Here is a 22673-nt window from a genome sequence, read left to right on the forward strand (position 1 = left end):
CAGATCAGGAAAAATAAGAAAAAGTTTCAGTAGCTTCTTGTAGAGCCAGCTCGTCAGGCCAACAGAGCAGCGTCCACAAGCCCTTCATCTCCCTCCATTCCTGGGAACTACACCGCCACCTCCTCCAAGACCGGTCTCTGTTCCCTCTGAGGTTACAGGAGTGCAGCAGCCTCCACCGGGCAAGCCTGCACCGGGACAGGGGGATGAGCGACCCAAGAGCTGCACACTCTTTTTATTTTGAGCTGTTCTGCCAAGTATTTACAACATGAATCTCTTTTCCCTTGAATATTTCTATTTTATACACACTGAACTTTCAAAAAGAATTTAAAAACAATCTGTGACCAGGAAGTCTGAATGCAATGAATACACATGCTAGATGTGTCTACAGGGAAGGAGACAGTCCCTCCGGCTGGTGGGGTCACTGTCGTGAAGGCTACACACATGTGGGTATTCACTGTGCTGCTATGGCTGTCTGTTTTCTTTAACCATCTAAATTAATAGAGCTTATGAAAGGAAAATTCTTAAAGATTCAAAATTGATCTTGTAGGTAGTAGGGATGAATTTCCAAGTTTCTCTGTGTTAGTGTATTTCCAGCACACAGACTCTTAATTCTCCTTAAGTCAGATCTCTTTGGCCTATTGAATTCTCTTTTCATAATTTGCTTCTGAAACACATTATCAGCTGGACGGAGTAGTTGATTCATCTGTAATCAACTGGTCTCAGTAAAAAGCTTTACAGCTTTGCAGATCCCAGCTGATAGAAAAGACATTACTTACGCCATTTCCTCAAAGACCTTCACTCGCTCACATCCCTCTGGGGGCTCCCGTTTGAACATGTAGCTGTTGTTTGGTTTGGGAGATGAAGCATACTTGGGTAGCGGTGAGCTACTCCCACTGTCTGTAAATTTAAAGCAGTTACATTAACTAGTGATTGAAAGTTCTTTTAAATTAAATGTGATTTCCAAACAAGCAGCCTTTTGCACAATTTATCCACTGTTGCCCCTTGGCTTCCACCACAGAGCTTCCTTTATTGCAAAGCTATTTCTAACATCCTTGTGTTGTACATTTCTTATAAATAAAAGCTTCAATGCAACAGAAGTCTGCCATACCACAGAACACAAAAAAGCTGATAGTTTGGTCCAGAAAACGGCATTTTGAGCAAAGCAGAGCTGTAATCCTGAAAATAAACACATCATTATGTATTTCAAAAAGGTAAACAGATGGGGTAATATGTATAAGCCATGCAGAAGCATTATAAGAGATTAGGATACAGGGTTCTCTGTATTTTCTCACTTTTCAGCTGATTTAATTGAATATATTAATTTGTGGTATAATCTTCATTACGAAAGCTGTTAGCAGAAATGTTACTAAGTACTATGAATGACATGTGTGCAGGAAAAACAGGCTTATAAGACAACAGACTTTCCCTTGGCCCACGATGAAAAAGGTAATGCTCAGAACTCTGCTTTGTAAATGTCTACATAAAAGAACTTTTTGAGCACTATTTGTATTTTTGCTGCTGGAAGCATGAGGAATCTAAAAGCATCTTCGTATTTTTGACCAAAAAGAAACGGTCTATTCATGAAAAGCCGTAAAACCTATATGCAATTTCTTCCTTTCCTACCTGGCAAAGGCTTTTGGAAATTCAAATCCACCAAAATGTGTCATTATCTTTTTAAGATGCCAAGTTGTAAAGCCAGTAACATACCTGCATAAATACAGTAGTCCTATTTAAACAAATTCTGACTTAAAGCAAAACCAATCCTCAAGGCTAAAATACTAAGCACATGACCTACTGAGGATGTATTATTTTCATACATATTTTGAAAGACGGCATTAGTACCATAATTACAGGTGTCACAATTTTGATAAGTTGCTGCAGTTTAAGATTCCGTGCACAGTCCAACATTCATAATCTGAGTAACAGGTTTTTGTTTTTTTTTTTAAATCATCATTTATGAAGTATAGTACATGCTTAAAAAGTAGACCCTTGAGGCACACTTATAGTGTATTTGGTGAATAATTCAAAGAGCATCTATGTAAGTCGTGGGAGTGCAGATGTGTGCTTGTGGTTGTATATGGCAGTATCTCTGGCTGGGAAATTGTTGCCTGCAAAAGAACAAGGCCACGTTACTGGGAAACCTAAGAGAACCACACAGTCTCTCCATCACTACTGTTACACGTGTCCATAGAGATTATGTATAGTCTCTTGGAAGAAATGAAGTTTCGGAATTAAGCTGGGTTTCTTCAGACTTGAGGATTTTCTTATATTCAGGATTTTTTTTTTTTTTCTTTTTAAACTGTTTGAACAAATGGGAAGGGAAGACGAGGAATATTTTTTCTCTTAGGGAGATGCAAAACATCACAAACCTGACTAGAATCTGGGCTCCCTGTTACTTGAGCTAGGCTAGACAAAACAACTGGTCTACCTCATGGTCTACCATGAGACCTTGAATTCAGTGTGATACCAAGATTACAGGTTGACCTTGCTTTACTGTCCAAATGACCAGCCTTGCCAAGGACCTACATGGAAAAAGTAGCTGTGGCATGTGGTGCCCCTGGGAGGGTACTGGTGGCAACATGCCCCACTGCCTGCAGGATAGGCTCAAAACCATGGGCTCGACTAGCCTTTTCTGCCATCAGCAGAGGTGTGGCCATGTCAGCAGTCAGGCATCCACCCTATTATCATGTAGGGAAAGTCATCCTGGCCACAGTCTTTTGTCTCCTATTTCTGGCCACATCACCAGACCTACTACATGATTTCTCTCATAACCTCGTTGATGGTTTCAAGGGACCTTCCCAGAATGGAAAGCTAGCTGCTGAGCTGGAAGCTGGATAATCTGCAAAACTATCTTCCTATTAACAATCTATAGTGAATTACAGAGTAAATGGTTTTTCTTCTTAAAATTTTTCTAGTATCAGAGGCTTATATTTCTACAGAGTTTTACCTGCTTGAAAATTCTTTTTTGGGAGAGGGGGAGGGTGATTAATGTTTAAAGAAACACAGTATACCGTTGTCCCAGAAAGATGGTATTCAGTGCTATTATATTACCTTGCCTTTTCAATAAAAACTATTTGTAGAAAATCCACATGCACAAATGCAGACACACACACACACGTATGTGTGCTTGTGTATTACATCTAACGTTTGGTGCTGGAAAGACAAAGCTTGAAAGAAAAAATATTGGTGCCATAAACAGATTTCTTAAATCTGTTTTTTTCCTCCCTAAGGTAAATATGCAATCTGATAGAGTATAAACAGGAAAAGGAATAGAGATACCTTTCTGTGGTTTTAGCTCTGTGACTCGCTGCATAGTTCTATAACCTTCAACAAGCTGCCTCTCTCTAAGTTTCTATGTAACTACAGGAATTGCCATTCCTAACTAAAATTCTGATTTGGGGGAGGGATAGTTAGGGAGTTTGGGACTGACATGTGCACACTGCTACATTTAAGATGGATAACCAACAAAGAAGAGGGCTTCCCTGGTGGTTCAGACAGTAAATAATCCACCTGCAATGCAGGAGACCCAGGTTTGATCCCTGGGTTAGGAAGACCCCTTGGAGAAGGGAATGGCAACCCACTCCAGTAGTCTTGCCTGGAGAATTCCATGGACATAGGAGCCTGGCGGGCTACAGTCCATAGAGGTCACAGGGTCGGACATGACTAAGCAACTAACACTTTCAACCAACGAAGACCTACTGTCTAGCACAGGGACTATGCTCAGTATTATGTAAGAATCTAAATGGGAAAGGAATTTGAAAAAGGATAGATACAGGTGTATGCATAAGTGAATCACTCTGCTGTACACCTGAACCTATCACAACATTGTTAATCAACTATACTCCACTATAAAAATGTTCTTAAAAACAGGTTCTAACATACAAAAGAGGGGAGGTGTACCAAAATATTTTTTTTGCTTTATAAATGGCATGCTTTAAAAACAACTCCCATGAACAACTCATTATACCCATTCTAGACCTGGTTGTCTAACTTCTGCATGTAGATGCCTGTGTTGAGTTTGAGCCACATTTCAGTAACTAAACGTGAGGTGAGCATGCCTGCTCAGGAGATTCGGGATGAAGTCTTGTGGTTATCTGTAGTCAATCCCTTTTGTTCACAGGCATGATACATTTTCTCATTCTGTTATCCCATGTTAAGACAGTAACTAGACATGTTATTAAGTTAAATGATACCTTATGTTCTTATAACTTCATAAGCCATATGAATTATGACGTTAAATGTGATGAATATGATTATTTATATATCTGTCTGCATTCACAATAGTTTCATCTATATTTATAATAGAATCACCCAGATCTGGAAACATTTTATTGACTATTTTATTATAAAAGATTATACTTAACCATGTACCATACTTACAATTAAAATATAAGTAGTATTTTTAAACACATGATAATTGGGAACTAAAGCTTGGAAAAATTAAAGATATTATTGAAGTCTGAAATTCCATATAGAAACAAAACTCATTAAACTTTGTGTTTTTGTAGTTTTCTGAATTTCTGCTTTATATACAGCCTCATTACTTTTGGTGTGTTAAGTTGTATGGCCCACAATTCTAGTATTAAAGATTGTAGATATAAAGTTGCTTCATTTATGTAGGAAGGTATGTAAAACCTTTGCCGTGGTTCTACTCTAGCCCTATGTCTTTACATGTGCTTTATCTGCTACTATCAGATTACTTTATCAAATTAAGTAAAATTCTAATATAAACAGTATAATTATAGGGCAGTGGTTCTCAACCCTGGTTTCACATTAGACTCATCAGAAGATGTTTTAAAAATACTAATAAATGCCAGTGTTGAAACCTCATCCCTATAGAGGTTCTGATTTAATTAGTCTGGGGCCCCTTTCCCAGGCATGTGCTGTCCCCACCCCCCATTTTTTCTGGTAAAGCTCCCAAATGCTTTTGAAGTATAGCCAACTTCGAGGACCAGTTATGAAAAGGTTAAAACACTGGTTTGGAGTCAGGCCACCTGATTCTCTCCAGGCCCAACCGCAGGGCTGAGGAACAGTGTCATCCTCTGTGCTTTGATATATAAAATAGGAATAACTACTGATATGACGGCTGTGGAAAAAACCTGTGTCCCTGAAACACAGCAAGCTCTCAACAAATATTGCTACAATAGTAGAAAGAAAACATCATTACCAATTTACAAATTAAACAAAGGTGAACCATTCAGAAATTAAATGCCTATTCCATTCTGTTGGCAGAAGAGAGTAACAGAAATGTCCTTTTTAATAGAGCTGCACACTAACTTTATTATGTTATATAAAAGATAGCATCTTTTAGCATACAGAGATTTATCATTCTGAAATTTAACAACAAGGCCTAAAGTATACAGATTCTATAGATTCCTCTACAAAGAAAATATTTATTATATGTACAGCAAGAGCCAGTAGAATATAATTGTTATTTTAATTCTAGTATGAAAATGACTTCTTTTACAAAAGATGTGGTACATATATACAATGGAATATTACTCAGCCATAAAAAAGAACGGAATAATGCTGTGTGCAGCAACGTGGATGGACTTGACTTGGAGGACAGTATGTTAAGTGGAATAAGTCAGAGAAAGACAAATTCTGTAGGACATCACTTAGATGTGGAATCTAAAAAATACAACAAAGTTGTGAATTTAACAAAAAAGAAGCAGATTTATAGATATGGAGAACAACTAGCAGTTACCCGTGGAGAAAGGGAAATAGGGAGGGGCAACACAGGGGTAGGGAAATGAGAGGCACAAACTATTAGGTATAAAATAAGCTACAAGGATATACTGTACAATGGGGGTGTAGTCACTATTTACAATAACTGTAAACAGAACCTGTAGTAATTGTCAATAGTATATACCTATAATATATAACAGTATACAGTTACTATGCTTCAATTTTAAAAATTACTTATTGTGTGTGCATTAGGAAATGAAACCATCAGCAGTAGTGTGATTTGATGGCCTAACGGAATCAATAGAAACAAATGTACAAGCATGCCTTGATGACACACTTTTGGCACTAGTTGGCATTACCTATTGTATTGAACACCTTCGTTTTCAGTGAACTCCAAGATCAAACTGTGAAAGAGCAAGGAGAACATCTGACTTTTACAAATAGTTTCTAAGATTTCTCCGTAATTTCAAAGTCAACCTTTTATGTGAAGGTTTGTTGTTGTTGAATCGCTAAGTGGGGTCTGACTCTGTTGCAACCCCATGGCTCCTCTGTCCACGGGATTTCCCAGGCAAGAATACTGGTGTGGGTTCCCACTTCCTTCTCCAGGGGATTTTCCCAACCCAGGGATTGAACCCATGTCTCCTGCATTGGCAGGTGGATTCTTTACCACTGAGCCACCAGGGAAGCCCTTATGAGAAGGTTACACAATTAAAAAAGAAAAAGCAACACAGCTATAGACAGTTAAGATCTTTCTTAGATCAGCATATAGCAAAAGGTAAGGAGGAAAAAATGTATATCTGTGGCGGATTCATTTTGATATTTGGCAAAACTAATACAATTTTGTAAAGTTTAAAAAAAAATGTGAAAAAAAATTAACATTACAACCCTTGTCACTTGTATTTTTGAACTTTGTTCTCAAATAAGACTGTTTTGAATTAACTGGGACTTCACTTACATTCCCAATGTTAGGCCCGTGTTTTACATTTTACTCTGCATTCACTGAGTTGATAGTTTACAAATGAAGCAAACAAACTCTAGTTGCTCCTTTGTTCTTGTGTACTCACAATACACAAGAGCTTCTTTTGCAAACATAATCCTGATAAGTAGCACAATACCGCTCAGTATTGTCTTCAAATGTGACTTGGCGTCACCAACATACTAACTGGTCACTCAGACTTGTACACGAATATGAACAAGTCACTCTGAATCTATCCGACATGGCAGTTAAAAATGAAAGCAAATCACCCTATTGAAGACAGTCTTCAAACCGATTTATAAACTAAAATCATGCCTCTTATTAATCACAATGGTAAAACTAAACTGAAAATAAATTTCAGATTACCCAGAATATTTTATATCTGGAAAAATAATTAAGGATCTTAGGAGAGTTCTTCTGCTAGAACCTTAGTTTTCACATTCTTGAGCTTTTTAGATGAACAAATTTCCAGGGACATCAGTTTTCAAAAATCTAAAACACAGTGTTTCATATTAAAGTGCTCCAAAAGTGTCCTACAGAAGGAAAAAGTTTCAATATAATTTTAAATGTGCACTTATATATTTACAGAGTGAAACTGAAGGCAAAACAAAATGCTATGTAAAAATTCAGTATTTCTCCTCTCTCCTCATTCTTGCTTAAAGGGAAATGGCATTATAACATCTCTAAGCAGATAACCAAATGTAATGTTAAACTTATATAATAGTCACCTGAAAGCCTGTTCCTTCTCTGACATTCACTGCCTTATTCACAGTGGTAACTGTTTTCCCATGTTCCAAGCTAGAACCTTGGTAGAACTCTGCCTTTATCCTCATTTTTCTAATCCCTCACCTTGTCCATCTAATCAACCACCAAATGCTGCTGACTCTTCTTCAGTCTATTTCTTCCGATTCCTCTGCCTGTGCTATCCCTCCTCATCTTTGCCCAACACTTGTGGTTTCCCAACTAGAGTGCACTAAACAATCTGCTGACATGCAGGAGGAAATCTGGAGAACGTTTATACGCATTTACTTTTTATCCCTAAAAATAAGAAAACTTTACCAATACATATTTTGTATATGAATTTAACTATGTACTTAGATAACTCAGAAATATATACATTCACATTACAGGTATAGATTAATAACTGCTGAAAAAAGTGTGTAATAAGCCAAGTTTGGAGATTCAGGACTAGACTATTAAAATAGCGTCTTATCTCCTCCTCTTAAAGTCTCTCTCCGCTTCTATAGCTTTATCCTTAGAGCTGGTCATGTCCTTTAGCTGGCAAAAGTTCTTCACTTAGTTGTCTGTTTATTTCAGCAAGGCTACAAGGCCCTTATGAAATAGTGGCCTTCCTACCTACATCTCCACTCTTACTGCTTTCTCCTCCCTACCACTTATTCCTGTGCTCCAGCCATACGATTTTGTACTGTTCTCCACACAACAGGCTCTTTCACAGCTGAATGACTGTGAAATGGCCATTCCTCTTGCAAAGGCGGCAACAAGTAGTGTGAAGTTCCTACAAAAGATTTCTGCTGGCCTCTGGACTCCATAGACTTTAGGAAAGTTAACTTCACTTTTCTATGCCTTAGGCTCCCCATTCTTAAAATAATGACACTGTCCCTACTCACAGGATTGTGGTAATATTACAGGAGATAAAAAAGGTAAAGGCACCTGAGCACATTTAATCATCATAATCCTATGAGGCAGTACCATCATTTCCCAGAAAACCAAGATACAGAGAACCTGAGTGACTTGCCCAGAGATACACAACTAGTCAGTGGGAGAGCAGAGATTCAGTGGCTGCAGCAGAGTCAGAGTCCATGATCGTCATGCTATCTGCATCACTGTTTTGATCTATCTCAACTGTAGTGTCCTCATGAGACTAGATGATCAAGTTCCAATCTAACATTCTAGGCTTCTACTTAAGGTCTGAGAGCTTAGGCAACAGCTCTACTGGGTCTGCCTTCTATTACAAAGGCACAGTGCAAAGTACGGCTTCAATGCTTCCTATTTCTTCTTAGAGGAACGTAACAGATAACAGAAAGAAAAAATTCAACAGATTCTCCTTTTCTCTAGTCTACTTGATACCCTGTTTTTTCCCTAGTCATGATCAGAGTATAAGATGAGATAGATTTTAGCAAAGTTACTTTATTTTCTGTAATTTCAATAGGAAATCTGAACTTTATGGTTTCTTTCTCATCAAAGACCTGTCATCACTGTTAGCGTAACCTTAGAGTGGTTACTCTTTACTGTCTTTTTTTTTGGGTAGCAGGGAGGATTATCCTACTCTTCCCAAAGATTCAAAAACCTAACATATATAATTAAATAACTTAAAAGGATTCTATTGTTTTTAACAATATATTCTTTAAAAATGGACATACCATGAAAGAATACTCATATACAGGGTTATTGTTACCATCTTTCTAAATTCCATATATATGCATTAGTATACTGTATTGGTGTTTTTCTTTCTGGCTTGCTTCACTCTGTATAATAGGCAAAAAAAAAAAAAAGAATACTCAAAAAATCTCCACTAATCATTACTCTATACTAATGATAGGCAGCACTGTAGTTGTTGAGGATAAAGTAATGAGCAAATTAAAGTTACCTGCTCTTGATGGAGCTTATATCATAGTAAATAGATAACTGGAGATTAAGTGAAATTTATATATGCATCCATGCTCACTAGTGTCCGAGTCTTTTGCAACCCCATGGACTGTAGCCCACCAGGCTCCTCTGTCCATGGGATTCTCCAGGCAAAAATACTGGAATGCACTGCTATTCCCTTCTCCAGGGGAACTTCCCAACCCAGGGATGGAAATTATATATATCAAAATTATATATACAGGCATATAAATAAATTTTGGTTTGCTTTTGTTTTAGACTCTAGGTTGTAAATGCTAGAAGTGAGTTGTATGCTGCTGCTGCTGCTAAGTTGCTTCAGTCGTGTCCGACTCTGTGTGACCCCATAGTCAGCAGCCCACCAGGCTCCCCCGTCCCTGGGATTCTCCAGGCAAGAACACTGGAGTGGGTTGCCATTTCCTTCTCCAATGCATGAAAGTGAAAAGTGGAAGTGAAGTCGCGCAGTCATGTACGACTCTCTGCGACCCCATGGACTGCAGCCTACCAGGCTCCTCCGTCCATGGGATTTTCCAAGCAAGAGTACTGGAGTGGGGTGCCATTGCCTTCTCCGTGAGTTGTATACTTACTAATAATTTTGAATTAAGAATAGTAACTCATCCACAGAAAGTTAGCACAGCAATTGCCAAGAATCCCAGGGACGGGGGAGCCTGGTGGGCTGCCATCTCTGGGGTCACACAGAGTCGGACACGACTGAAGTGACTGAGCAGCAGCAGCAAACCTTCCAGAAAGAGTGGGGAAAGGCATTTACTGGATGATTAAACACATCAGATAATGTGAATATATATAATTTCAGATGCAATCTTGAAAAAGCAAAACAGAGAAGATGAACTTAGGGACATAATTCTCCAAAAGTTCAGTTTTTAACCTATAGAATAACTCCTTTTTGGGGGTAAGAGTTCTACACTCTTTGTAATTTTACCACGGAGAGGTTCTTCTAGGATAATAAGCACCTAGAATCATGTGGGGACAACCTTTTGATCGAGAAACAGATCAAGGCTCAAACGAAGTGATTTTCAAGGTGTGGTAGCTAAAACAAGTGTATCTAACGTATCTATTTTCACAATATAAACCACAAAGAAAAGTGCCACCGAATTTTGGCCGATGAGGCTGCCTAGAAGATGGAGGGTTAAAGTATGTTAAGGGCAAACGCCAAAGAGTGCTAAGAAACAGAGCCCTCAAGATGACTGCAAATAGAGTTTAAAATGTATATAGAAAGGACTCAGACATCAAAGAGAGTCTTTTTCAAAAGTCTGGCTAGGGTCAGCCCTAGACCCTGAAAAGATAAAACTGTTTCTTTCTTTCCTGCAACTATGGACTTCTCAGTCCTAATACCTACAGTTCAGAAATATTAATGAGTTAAATCATGGTACGAGTTAAACAGACTGATGTGCACTGGCCCTGGAAACTCCATCCACATGATATACATTGTTCCTGTTGGGAAACCCAGTTTAAGTTCCAAGTAGCCAATTTATGGAATCTTGGAATACAGCTCTTAGTGGCTGGCCTGAGTAGAATGGTTCAGTTGACTTCATGATTAGAATAATCAATGTTTCCACAATATCTTGCAAAACTGCAGAATTTTATAACAACTGCCTAAGTGAACTGTGCCAAAGATCAACTGTAAGTGGCAGACTGAAGTCTAGATTTTGTGACTTGGTACCAATAAGGAAAGCTGGCAGAGCTGCTCAAAGAAATAATATTTGACACTGCGATTTACATTATATAAATGACTGTTTTTCTCCCTTGCATTTTGGGTGTGATAAGGTAGAATTTAGGCTAACTAACCATAGGATATATTCTGGAGATGTGAAGATGAGAACTCTTATTCTGGATCCCTGAATTCTCCACAGAAATCATTGTGTAGACCTGTGGCTGTTACCTGGTTAGTTAGCCAAGCAACTTTACACATGATAGCTGGCTGCCTTCACCCTTTAAGTCACTGGAAAAATCTGTCCAAAAACCACCCAACTCAAAAAAATAAAACCTGAAAATAGTCTCTTAAAGGCTAGACTTTTCTTAATAGAGTGTTTTTGTCCTGGCACTGCAATTGAAAGAACCAAAGAAAAACCAACATGCTAATCAACTGAAATTATTTTATAGGTCTCAAAGTATACATGTGTCATGGAGAAAAACAGATGTTAGGGATAAGCAGAAATAACAAAGTCAGGAAAAGGATAAGTATATAGCAGATGAACACTAGAAAAATAATCACACCAGCCCATCTCTCATTAGAGCAATAAACTCACATGCCTATCCCTCTCCCCTGGGAGCATGCCAATTCTGGATGTCTAACCTAGCTATTCCACAACAGCAACTTCAGAAAAGGTAGGTGCTCCAAATCAATCCAAACCTCTTAGAAATCTATAGCTTCCCTTTTTTCTTTACAGGAAATAAATATAAAACAAAAGATCAATTTAAGCTTTACTGTGGAAAAGTGAAAATTATAAGCTAGAATTAGTATTGTAAAAAACATTGGGCTGTTCATAGGGAAGCAATGAGTTAGAGATTATTCTATAGTTTGAATGACTTAAATATGTAAGTTTCAGAAACTGCAAAACTGACAACTCCCTCTCCTTTGTCCCTTTAGTATTCTGAATACACTTGTGTAATAGTGTATTATTTTTTAACATTACCATTAATCCTTATTAGTGTATAAAGCTCTTAAAAATAGGTATCACATCTTCCTCTTCTCTATTTCCCACTGTGCAGTACAGTGCCTGACATACAGTAGATGCCTAAGAAACGTATCTTGAATAAACCAGAAGCATAAACTCAGCTGAAATACATAAACCTCCACTCCCAATCCTAAAATACATGTGTATGTATGATACAGACACGTATACATATGTATGTAAGAGAGATGCTTTTTAATTTTCCTTCACAAAGAAGGTAGTTGATTTGAGAACTAGAAACTGAACATTGTAATAGGTCACACAGTTTTCCAGAAAACAGTACTATAAACTTGATCTTAATTACAAAGTAATGCCTCAAAGCTACATTGGTAAGTATATTAAGAAACTTATGTCATGAGGTCTTAAATTTCTAAACTGAGGTAGTTTTGTAGAAAATGGAAATGTGTCTTAAATGATTCTGCAATCTCCTTAGTTTCTAAAGAAATTTTTAAAAAAATGACTATTAGTCACACCCAACACTATTTATTCAATGTTTACTACATACCAGGAGTTGTGCTAAGCACTTTGTTCCAATATCTCATTTAACCCCAACAGTGGTATGAAGTATAAAACAAGTATTATCACCCTGTTTTACTAAGAAAATAATTTTTTTTAAAAACTGTTGGCCTTAGAGATGATCTGAACCAATGTTCTCATTTTACATTTAAAAAAGAAACAAAAAAACACAAGAGGAACAGAACATTAACAGGCAGGTATCTGGTAAAAAGAATAAAAGGGTATAGAAAAACTATATACGACCAAAGGCAAAGTCTTAGGAAAAAGTCTAACTTCCCTAAAAAATCGTCAGAATTCAGATTATTATACTATTTCAGAGAGATATGTGTGTTTTTATGCTCACTGTGGTGTTATTCACAATATCCAAATCATGGGGACAACCTACTTGTCCATGAACAAATAAAGAGAATGTGGTTCTAAGTGGCTGTGAGACTGCCTCATCGGATACACTCCCATAGAGGCCGGGAAGGCAAGCTCACAAACAGCAAACCAAAATGGAACTCACCTATCAATTTCCTAATACATCTCCCTTTAGGTTCAGCATCTCAATTACCCATAGGATTATACTTAGAAGAAAACAAAACTCCAGAATTTACTGCCTAGCCTTATATCACTGTTATTTTTACTTTTCCTTTTAACCCAACTACAAGTGCTAATAAGTAGCAAAAGTGATCTGCAGTTATCCTTTTTACTGGTATAACAAAAAATACAGGTTTGGGAATCACTCAAACAATATTTGCTTTACCATTTATCACCTGTGCATCCTAAAACAAGATATGACTATTAACCTTCAAAACAAACCCTGCTACTACAAGCAAGGTGTCTTCTTGTTTATTATGAAACATCCATATTAAAAATGTGAGGAATTGATTCAAGTGTCTGCTGTGGTAGGACGCCTTAGTGTATTGAAGTTCCCTAGTCTGACATTCTTTGAAACAGACATTCCAGTTGAAGCAGAGAGATGCCTAACTAAGGTTCTGCTTTCAATACATTCTTAATGGAGGAAGAGAACTCCAAGGTTTCCAGTAAGGCAAGGGTGAAATGAAAATGGAGAAGCACTGATATCCACCCACAGAAATAAAAGCAGACGACGAAGTCCAAGGGAGCTTCCCTCTAAAATCTAAGCAGAGAGTCAGGTATAATGATGACTGAAACAAGCCAGACCAAAAGAACACAGACTGCATCATTTCATTTCTGTGAAATCCAGTAATGGGGAAAAATTAGGCTACAGTGATGGAGAAGAGAACAGTGGTTACTTCCAGGCGGAGAGCAGAAGGATTCTTTTTGGAAAGGGAGCTAAGGAGCCTTCTGGGATGCAAAATATGTTCTGTATCTTGATCCCAAGAGGTAGCTGCATGAGTGCAAACGTGTAAAACTTCAGGGGGCTTAGCACTTAATATTTGGGCACTTTAAATGCATTAATATCTCAAAACAAAATGAGGGGACTGGGGGTCAAGCCAGGACAAGGCCCATAAAATCCTGTAAGATTTAGTAAACTTTATTTTTTTCACGTTTTTAAAATTTTGTTGCCTATGATCTGTTTTTCTGTGGTGACAAGCAGTAAATGTGTTACAGAGGAAGTGCAGTATTCCTTTGTAAGTAGCTAGGAAGGTGGCGGTTGGGCAGTCTTTGGGACCGTCTGTGACTCAGGGTCCAGAAATTGAAAAAAGAGAGTGAACACTGGCAGTTAAGTGCCTGACACGAGGACAGGAGGACACGGGCAGTGAGAGCCTGACAGGAGGACAGGAGGACACGGGCAGTGAGGGCCTGACAGGAGGACAGGAGGACACGGGCAGTGAGGGCCTGACAGGAGGACAGGAGGACACGGGCAGTGAGGGCCTGACAGGAGGACAGGAGGACACGGGCAGTGAGGGCCTGACAGGAGGACAGGAGGACACGGGCAGTGAGGGCCTGACAGGAGGACAGGAGGACACGGGCAGTGAGGGCCTGACAGGAGGACAGGAGGACACGGGCAGTGAGGGCCTGACAGGAGGACAGGAGGACACGGGCAGTGAGGGCCTGACAGGAGGACAGGAGGACACGGGCAGTGAGGGCCTGACAGGAGGACAGGAGGACACGGGCAGTGAGGGCCTGACAGGAGGACACGGGCGCTGAGGGCCTGACTGAGGACAGGAGGACACGGGCGCTGAGGGCCTGACTGAGGACAGGAGGACACGGGCGCTGAGGGCCTGACTGAGGACAGGAGGACACGGGCGCTGAGGGCCTGACTGAGGACAGGAGGACACGGGCGGTGAGGGCCTGACTGAGGACAGGAGGACACGGGCGCTGAGGGCCTGACTGAGGACAGGAGGACACGGGCGCTGAGGGCCTGACTGAGGACAGGAGGACACGGGCGCTGAGAGCCTGACTGAGGACAGGAGGACACGGGCGGTGAGGGCCTGACAGGAGGACACGGGCAGTGAGGGCCTGACTGAGGACAGGAGGACACGGGTGGTGAGGGCCTGACAGGCAATAAGCCCCATGGGTTCTGCACTCTTATTGGTGTTAATAATTCATCTATATACCATAATATAATCTGTGATGTGCTACAGGTACTTGTTAAACTTTATCTTACTTGGTTAAAAATATCCTCATTTTCCAACAGAATTTTTAGAAATTATTTCCTTTCAAATTAATCTTATTAGGAAATCTAACCTCAGGCACGAGAACCCTAAAGTCTACCATAACCATCCTTAACTCTGGACAATACCGAGGAAAAAACTGTGTGTTGTATTATGTGAAGCTGTCCACACTCATTTTATAGCTTTCATTAACTGTTAGAACCACGCGCTGTGCTCCTCTGACACATTTATGGAAGATGTTTGCGAAAGTCACAAAGAAGGGGGTACGTGAAACCAATGAACAAACAAACCTAGATCCACCGATCCTTTACAGTCCCACCATTCAACAAAAGAAAAAAGGTGATGTAATGGTCTAAGACAAAGGAAGTATAATGAGCAAGGCCCTGTAACACACCCGCTACCTAAGTGGATGATCCCATCCTCACCTTTATCACGATCATAGAGTAAATCTTCTGTTGAGCAGGGGCTGCCATCCTGGGATTCCGGGGGACAGAAGGGAGAGACACAGGGTGAGTGACTGCTGCAGCTGCTGCTGCGCTCCTGCACAGAGGGCGTCTGTGTGTCGATGCTTCGAGTGCTGCTGCTCCGGTAGTGAGCAGGGAGGGGGGCTCTCCGACCATCGGGGATGTCCAAAGGCTGGAAGAGCAGCAACCGTCACACAGTCAGTGACGGTTCATACACTTCATCGTACAGAAAGCACATGCTGTTTCTTTTGATTTCACTTTTCACTATTATTGCCAGCATAGCTGATTCTTCAGAGAATAAAGATACCTATCTTAGGTCATCATTTCTGCCAGTTACCTTTAGGTCAGTACTCCCAGGAATACTCCTCTAGGACAGGGGCGTCTTTTAACACTGGATCCTAACTGTGCCTGGCAGACAGCAGACACTCAATAAACATTTATCCAAAGAATTAGTCAAACTGCTCCAGAAACCACTTTGACTTGCTAATAAGAAAAGAGAAATCTCATATTCACAGGTATGGATTTCCATTTTTCATTCTTTCTTTTTTTCCTTTTACAAGCCAGGAACAGGTTTTGCAGCTTACCCAAAGTGTCTAATAAACAGATTTATTCTAGTAGAACTGAATGGAGGATATTAATATAACTGAACAATTCTACTAATTTGGTATCCAACTGAGTAGGACTACTAATGGATTTTGCCTAGTTCTAATGCATTGTTCTGAGTGACAAAAATAAACAGAAATGAAATTATAATTGTAGACTCATATATGAATCATGTATTTTCAACCTAAGAAGACCCTAGACCTCATCAGTACAGTATCTTCACCAATAAAGAACTTATAGAGCTCCTGCTGACATGATCATTTAAATGGCATCAGAGCTTCTGACTCTTTCTACTCTGCTTCTGCTGTAAAGACGTATCTTACTCATCAGCAAGCTAACAAAGTGAGGTCAACAAATACAATGTATATATTAACCATTTACAGTATTTTTGTTATTATATAGACAAGGATGAAATGCTGGGGAAAAAGAACCAGTATATGCTTAGGTTATTTACAACTTATTTTCACTATTTACAGGCTATCAATCCTGAGGTTTGTCATTTCAGAGATTTTAGAAACATTTCAGAGATTTTAGATTTAGAAACATTTGTCAGATGGAAAATGAATTAAGGTACAATATGAGACTCAAAGAGTATCAGTTTTTTCTGTAACAAGTAAAGGCCAAAACCTAAAATGAAAACTTCATTTATCTATGCAAAGTTGCTAAACCAAAACTATACCATCTTTACAACCTGACAATGACCATGCTACTATAAAGAATATAGTCACTTATGGAACATTAATTCATTTTGTAACAAATAACAAAAGTAAAATTTTCCAACTTAGGAAAGAAATATTCCCAAAGATATATTAATTTACTTGGTCAAATGCTAAGAAAATAATTATTTTATTACATTATTTTCTTTTACTTAACTAAATTTAGATTTTAATTACAACTCTGCACTAAATTCTAAGAAATCACTGGTGCAGGGTTTTTGTTTGGTTTTTTTTTTTGACAAGATTATATAATAGATGTGGGAGTTTCTCAGAACAATCCATCAGGAAAGATCATTTTGGAAAATACATGAGGCCTTTATGACAGAGATCTTTCTTAAAACTTGTATGTTTAAGTCGACAAAAATCTTTAATAAAATGTCAGTATTGGTAATCAGTAAAATAATAATGTATCAATTTGTAATTTAAAAAGTTTAAGAACCTGAGTTATCTTTTATTCATGTCCTATTTGATAAACACAATTTTTCTGTAGTCCCACTTCTGAATCTGTAACTGGATAATATATACCAATTTCCTTAACCAACTTCTGTTTTGTTGGGGAGAGGGTTCAGAGAATTAGAATAACAAGACAGATTTTAGAGGTTTACATATTTACACAAAATAATGATGGAAATTATAAAGGCTTAGAACAAAGGTCCGTCTAGTCAAGGCTATGGTTCTTCCTGTGGTCACGTATGGATGTGAGAGTTGGACTGTGAAGAAAGCTGAGCGCCGAAGAACTGATGCTTTTGAACTGTGGTGTTGGAGAAGACTCTTGAGAGTCCCTTGGACTGCAGGGAGATCCAACCAGTCCATTCTGAAGGAGATCAGCCCTGGGATTTCTTTGGAAGGAATGATGCTAAAGCTGAAACTCCAGGACTCTGGCCACCTCATGCGAAGAGCTGACTCATTAGAAAAGACTCTGATGCTGGGAGGGATTGGGGGCAGGAGGAGAAGGGGATGACAGAGGATGAGAGGTCTGGATGGCATCACTGACTCGATGGACGTGAGTCTGAGTGAACTCTGGGAGTTGGTGATGGACAGGGAGGCCTGGCGTGCTGCGATTCATGGGGTCGCAAAGAGTCGGACATGACTGAGCAACTGAACTGAACTGGAGAACATTTACATACTTAGGAAGCTACTGGCAGGCTCATCTGCCAAAATGATAACATTTTGATTTATTAAAACTTTGAGGCATGCTTAATCATAAATCTAAAAATTCTTAATAGTTATTACTATGTAGGTTACCCCAAAGTAATTCTGAAATATCTACTGTGAAATTAGAATATGACTTATTTAAAACCAGAATTACATGAGTATATTTAATTTTCTAATATAGTTTTGCTTAGCAGTTCTTAAAGAATTAGCAAATGTGACTGATTATCATCCTGAAAAAATTAGACCAATTTTACTTCCTTACATTACTGTTCTTGAATGTCACATAATGTATAAAGGAAACATTTTAATGGTATGCACAGCTAAGCTAAGAGCACAATTTCTAAAGGGTTCCTTTCTGGCCTAATGAATATAACGTAAAAATTTAACTCTTAGGGAGAGTAAAATGGCACAACCTTTTGGGATGGTAATTTTAGCAATATTAATCAAAATTTAAAATGTGCAAATGCTCTGACTAGCAATTTCACTGCCTGGAAATTGTCTGCCAAGAGCACACCGTGTTTTCTAAAGCACTGCTTATGACAACAAAAATTGACAACAGTCTAAATGTCCACCAGTAGGGGACTTTTAAATTATGGTACATTCATATAATGATTCAACATATATTAGCATACAGGCACATATCTGGAAGAATATACAATAAATTATGATTAGTGCTCATATTTGCTAAGCAATATTGAAAGTTGGAAAAAGGTTTTTTCAATCAATTTTATAAATATAAAATTATGTGAATTTTGAGATGAACTCTAAATCAGTGTTTAAAACCTACATATTATTTGAAGGAATCAGATACACATTTGACATAAATCATATTTTAGTTCTAAAAAACCATCAGAGAGATAATTAAGCCAAAAGCTACTTGATGTTTTCTTTTGTTGAATATACCTTTAAAATGTGGTCAAATATAGGTTCATGTGCAGGAGTGTCCAGATTTCTATTCTGGGACAGAGATAGTTTATAAAGTATTTTTGATTAATTCAAATGGATGCAAGACTTAAATATATGTGAAAACTAACACCATAAAAGCCTAAGAGGAAAACACAAGACTAAATCATTGTGACCTTAGATTAGGCAATATTTTCTTAGATATGAACAGTGAAAAAGACAACCCACAGAATGGGAGGTATTTTCAAATCCTCTAATAAGGACTTCTTATCTAGAAAGTAAGAACTTTAGACTTTTTACATTTCAATAGTAAAAAGACAACCTAATTTTGACATGGGGCAAATGATCTAAATAGACAGTTTTCCAAAGAAGATATACAGTGGTCAACACCATAATGAGGTACCACTTCACACCCATCAGAATGGCTATAATAAAAAAGGTAATTATAAGTGTTGCTTTAGATGGAGAAATCCGAACTTTCATACACTGCTGGTGGGGATGTAAAATGATACAGAGTGGCAACTTTGGAAAACAATCTGGTAGTTTCTCAAAAGATTAATCAAAGAGTCACCATACTAGCAATTCCACTTCTAGGTATGTACTCAAGAGACATGAAAACATCACATTCACCCAAAAACTTGTATATGAAGTTTTTTTCACAGCAGCATTATTTTTAACAGACAGAAAGTAGAAATAATACAAATGTTCATCAATTAATGACTGGATAATAAAATCTGTATGAGCGAATATTATTTGGCAGTAAAAAGGAATAAAAGTACAGATACATGCTACACTATAAATGAACCTTAGTTCAGCCTTAAAAACATTAGTCTGAGTGAAAAAGGCCTGATACAAGGGCCCTGTATTGCATGACTACATTTACATGAAATATCTAGAACAGGCCAATTCACAGACCAAGTACATTCGTGGTTGTCTCACTGGAGGAAAAGGAAGAGATGACTGCTGAAAAGTACGGAGTTTCTTTTGGGGGTGATGAAAAAGCTGTAAAGTTGATTGTGGTATTGACTGCGTAACTGTGAACATGCAAAAACCACTGTACACTTTTAATGGGTAAACTGTACGGTATGTGAATTATATCTAATAAAGCTGTAACAAAAAAGACTGAGATAGTTCACAGTATTAAAGAAAAAAGGGATTCAAATATCCCGTATACCCTTACCTTGGACACATCCTCCTTCCCATTATTTTCTTTAATGAATACCTTTTCTAATTCGGGACTTATTCCTTCTACATTGCAGGGCACACGTGAAACAGATGATTTTGGCACAGATATATTTGACAGCGGCATAGGGACTGATCTTGATCCGGTAGCCTACAAAACACAAGGTAAGGTGGCATCGAATTATTTATGGATGAAGAAATTATGAACTAAAAAGCAAGGTAAATCTTAAAACAGAAACTCAGTGAGCAGTTATTTTGACATTTCAGATAACAATATAAATTCAGGTACACATACAGCAATTTAGGTTCCAAAGTAAGAAGGTAAAAATTACAGAGTCAAAATAACCCTTTATGGAAGTGTAAAGCTATAATTGTAAACTGTATACATTTTTTCAGCAGAATATCAGACAGAATCCTCTGTACTGTTTTTTCATTCGTTTTTGTTTTTACTGAAAAAGCACAGTTGAAATCATGTAAACTGAGTATACCATGTGACTCTTCAGCTCTGCTCTATGCTTACGTGTGTGCGTGTTTAAGCGATTTGTTCCCCACACTGTGACAATCCCCATCTAGTATTTTTCATTTATACTTTATCCACAATTTAAGAAAACCTTTTGGATTACTAAGTAGTATGGCAACAATATCATGATAAGTTCTACAACACTCACTCAACAGCTTTAAGGCTGTTTTCAAAAGTCCTTTGGAGGACTTGTAAAAATTAATACCCCTCATAGCTGTCCTGTGGGAGGTACCATAAAGTGGAAGTCAAGCCTGTTGATTCTCAAGGAACTTAACACAAAGGAAATTAAAAACATAAACATGAACAAGGAAAAAAGAAAAATAATATGGTCTGTACCTTAATCTGAATGGTTAAAGTTGATACATATGATTCACAATGAAGTAGACAGCTAGGCACTGATTAAATGAATATTTCCCACACATGCTATGCTCCTGCCATTTGTGAATTGCTGCCTGCAAATGTCCTTTGTCTTATATTAACATATGAGCTTTTTTCATATTGAAGTTGTAACTCTTTGTCATCCATTTGCTGTTTACTTTAGTATGAAATATCTTTCTTCCAGTACTTTCATGGTTTTTCATATTTAAATATTTAACCTATCTTGATTTATTTTTCTATATGTTATGAAGTAGTATTTTTTCCCACATGGTAATAAAACTGCCCCAACATTTCTCTTTGGATTCTATATTTGATTTCCTTAACATGTTATCTGACAATCTCTATTCAGAAATCCACTTTAACTGCTATAATTTTACAACAATTACATTTTGCATTCTGGTATCCAGTAGGGAAAGCCTTTTCAAATTTTCTTTTTAACTGACATTACTTTTCCATATTAACATTGAAAATAACTTTTAAAGTAATAAAAAAATTCCTTTTACATTTCCACTGGAACTCAATTCATACATTAATTTTGGGCAAATGACTATTTGAAAAATACTGAGTCCTCCCATGTATGAATGACTTCCCATTTATCTCTATTTTATATTTCATATCCTCAATAAGGTCTTAAAGTTTGCATATTTCTTTTAAGTTTAATTCTGGGCATTTTATATTTTTCACCAGATATATACTAACATGCTATTTCTAGTTGTAACATAATAAGAAATATGTATTTGGTTTCTGCCCCTGGTTCCTGACACAAAGTTCCTGAATTCTTGTAATCTCCTGAAGGATGGGGGCATTAGGAGCATCTTTTGTTTAGATATTTGGTTTCTGACACCGATCCTGACAGATAGCTCCTAAACCCCTTGGAATTTCCTAAGTGATAGGACCACGAGTCTTTCGTTCTAATGAGGTGACTCTTAGTGGGTTCCTGAATAGGTTCAGAATGGGGTGCTGGTCACTAAAAAGAACCCATGCCTGGAAGCTTGGAACTTCCAGTCCCACCTCTGGTGAGAGGAGAGGGAGCATGCCTGTGTGATGAAGCCTCCAAAAATCCCAGCACTGTGGGTCAGAGTTTCCAGGTTGGTGAACATATATCCATGTACCACAAGGGCGGTGCACACCAACTCCATGTCAGCAGAAATTCTTACATGTGAGTTACCACTAGACTTTGCCCTGTGAACCTCCTCATCCTGCTGTTCATTTTGTTGTTCAGTCACTCAGTCATGTCCGACTCTTTGCAACCGCGTGGACTGCAGCACAGCAGGCTCCCCTGTCCTTCACCATCTGCTGGAGCTTGCTCAAACTCATGTCCATTGAGTCAGTGATGTCATCCACCAGTCTTGTCCTTTGTCCCCTTCTCCTCCTGCCTTCAATCTTTGCCAGCATCAGAGTCTTTTCTAATGAGTCGGCTCTTTGCATCATGGGCCAAAGTATTGGAGCTTCAGCATCAATCCTTCCAATGAATATTGAGGATTGACTTCCTTTAGGATTGATTGGTTTGATCTCTTTGCAGTCCAATTTGATGCAGTCAAAAGCATCAATTCTTTGGCGCTCAGCCTCCTTTATGGTCCAACTCTCACATCCATACACGACTACTGGAAAAACCATAGCTTTGACTAGACGAACCTTTGTTGGCAAAGTAATGCTTCTGCTCTTTAATATGCTA

The 22673-nt window shown here is 38.2% G+C and overlaps 1 protein-coding gene and 1 long non-coding RNA gene across 2 annotated transcripts in view; one reads left to right on the forward strand and one right to left on the reverse strand.

Moving 5' to 3' along the window:
* Nucleotides 1–20257, forward strand: part of LOC113891693 — a 50598-nt gene extending 30341 nt beyond the window's left edge. The window contains exon 3 of the long non-coding RNA XR_003510857.1: nucleotides 20178–20257. This is a non-coding gene — a long non-coding RNA (uncharacterized LOC113891693). The remainder of the gene's footprint in view (nucleotides 1–20177) is intronic.
* The window catches only part of GLCCI1 (glucocorticoid induced 1), a 108874-nt gene that overhangs the window by 3256 nt on the left and 82945 nt on the right, over nucleotides 1–22673 (reverse strand). The window contains exons 5-7 of the mRNA XM_027540073.1: nucleotides 20099–20251; nucleotides 15503–15713; nucleotides 777–897 (exon numbers count right to left, since the gene is read on the reverse strand). Coding sequence (XP_027395874.1) covers nucleotides 777–897; nucleotides 15503–15713; nucleotides 20099–20251 — 485 coding nt within the window. The remainder of the gene's footprint in view (nucleotides 1–776; nucleotides 898–15502; nucleotides 15714–20098; nucleotides 20252–22673) is intronic.

The sequence above is a fragment of the Bos indicus x Bos taurus genome, chromosome 4, assembly GCF_003369695.1.
Source record: "Bos indicus x Bos taurus breed Angus x Brahman F1 hybrid chromosome 4, Bos_hybrid_MaternalHap_v2.0, whole genome shotgun sequence".
In the NCBI taxonomy this organism is placed as follows: domain Eukaryota; kingdom Metazoa; phylum Chordata; class Mammalia; order Artiodactyla; family Bovidae; genus Bos; species Bos indicus x Bos taurus.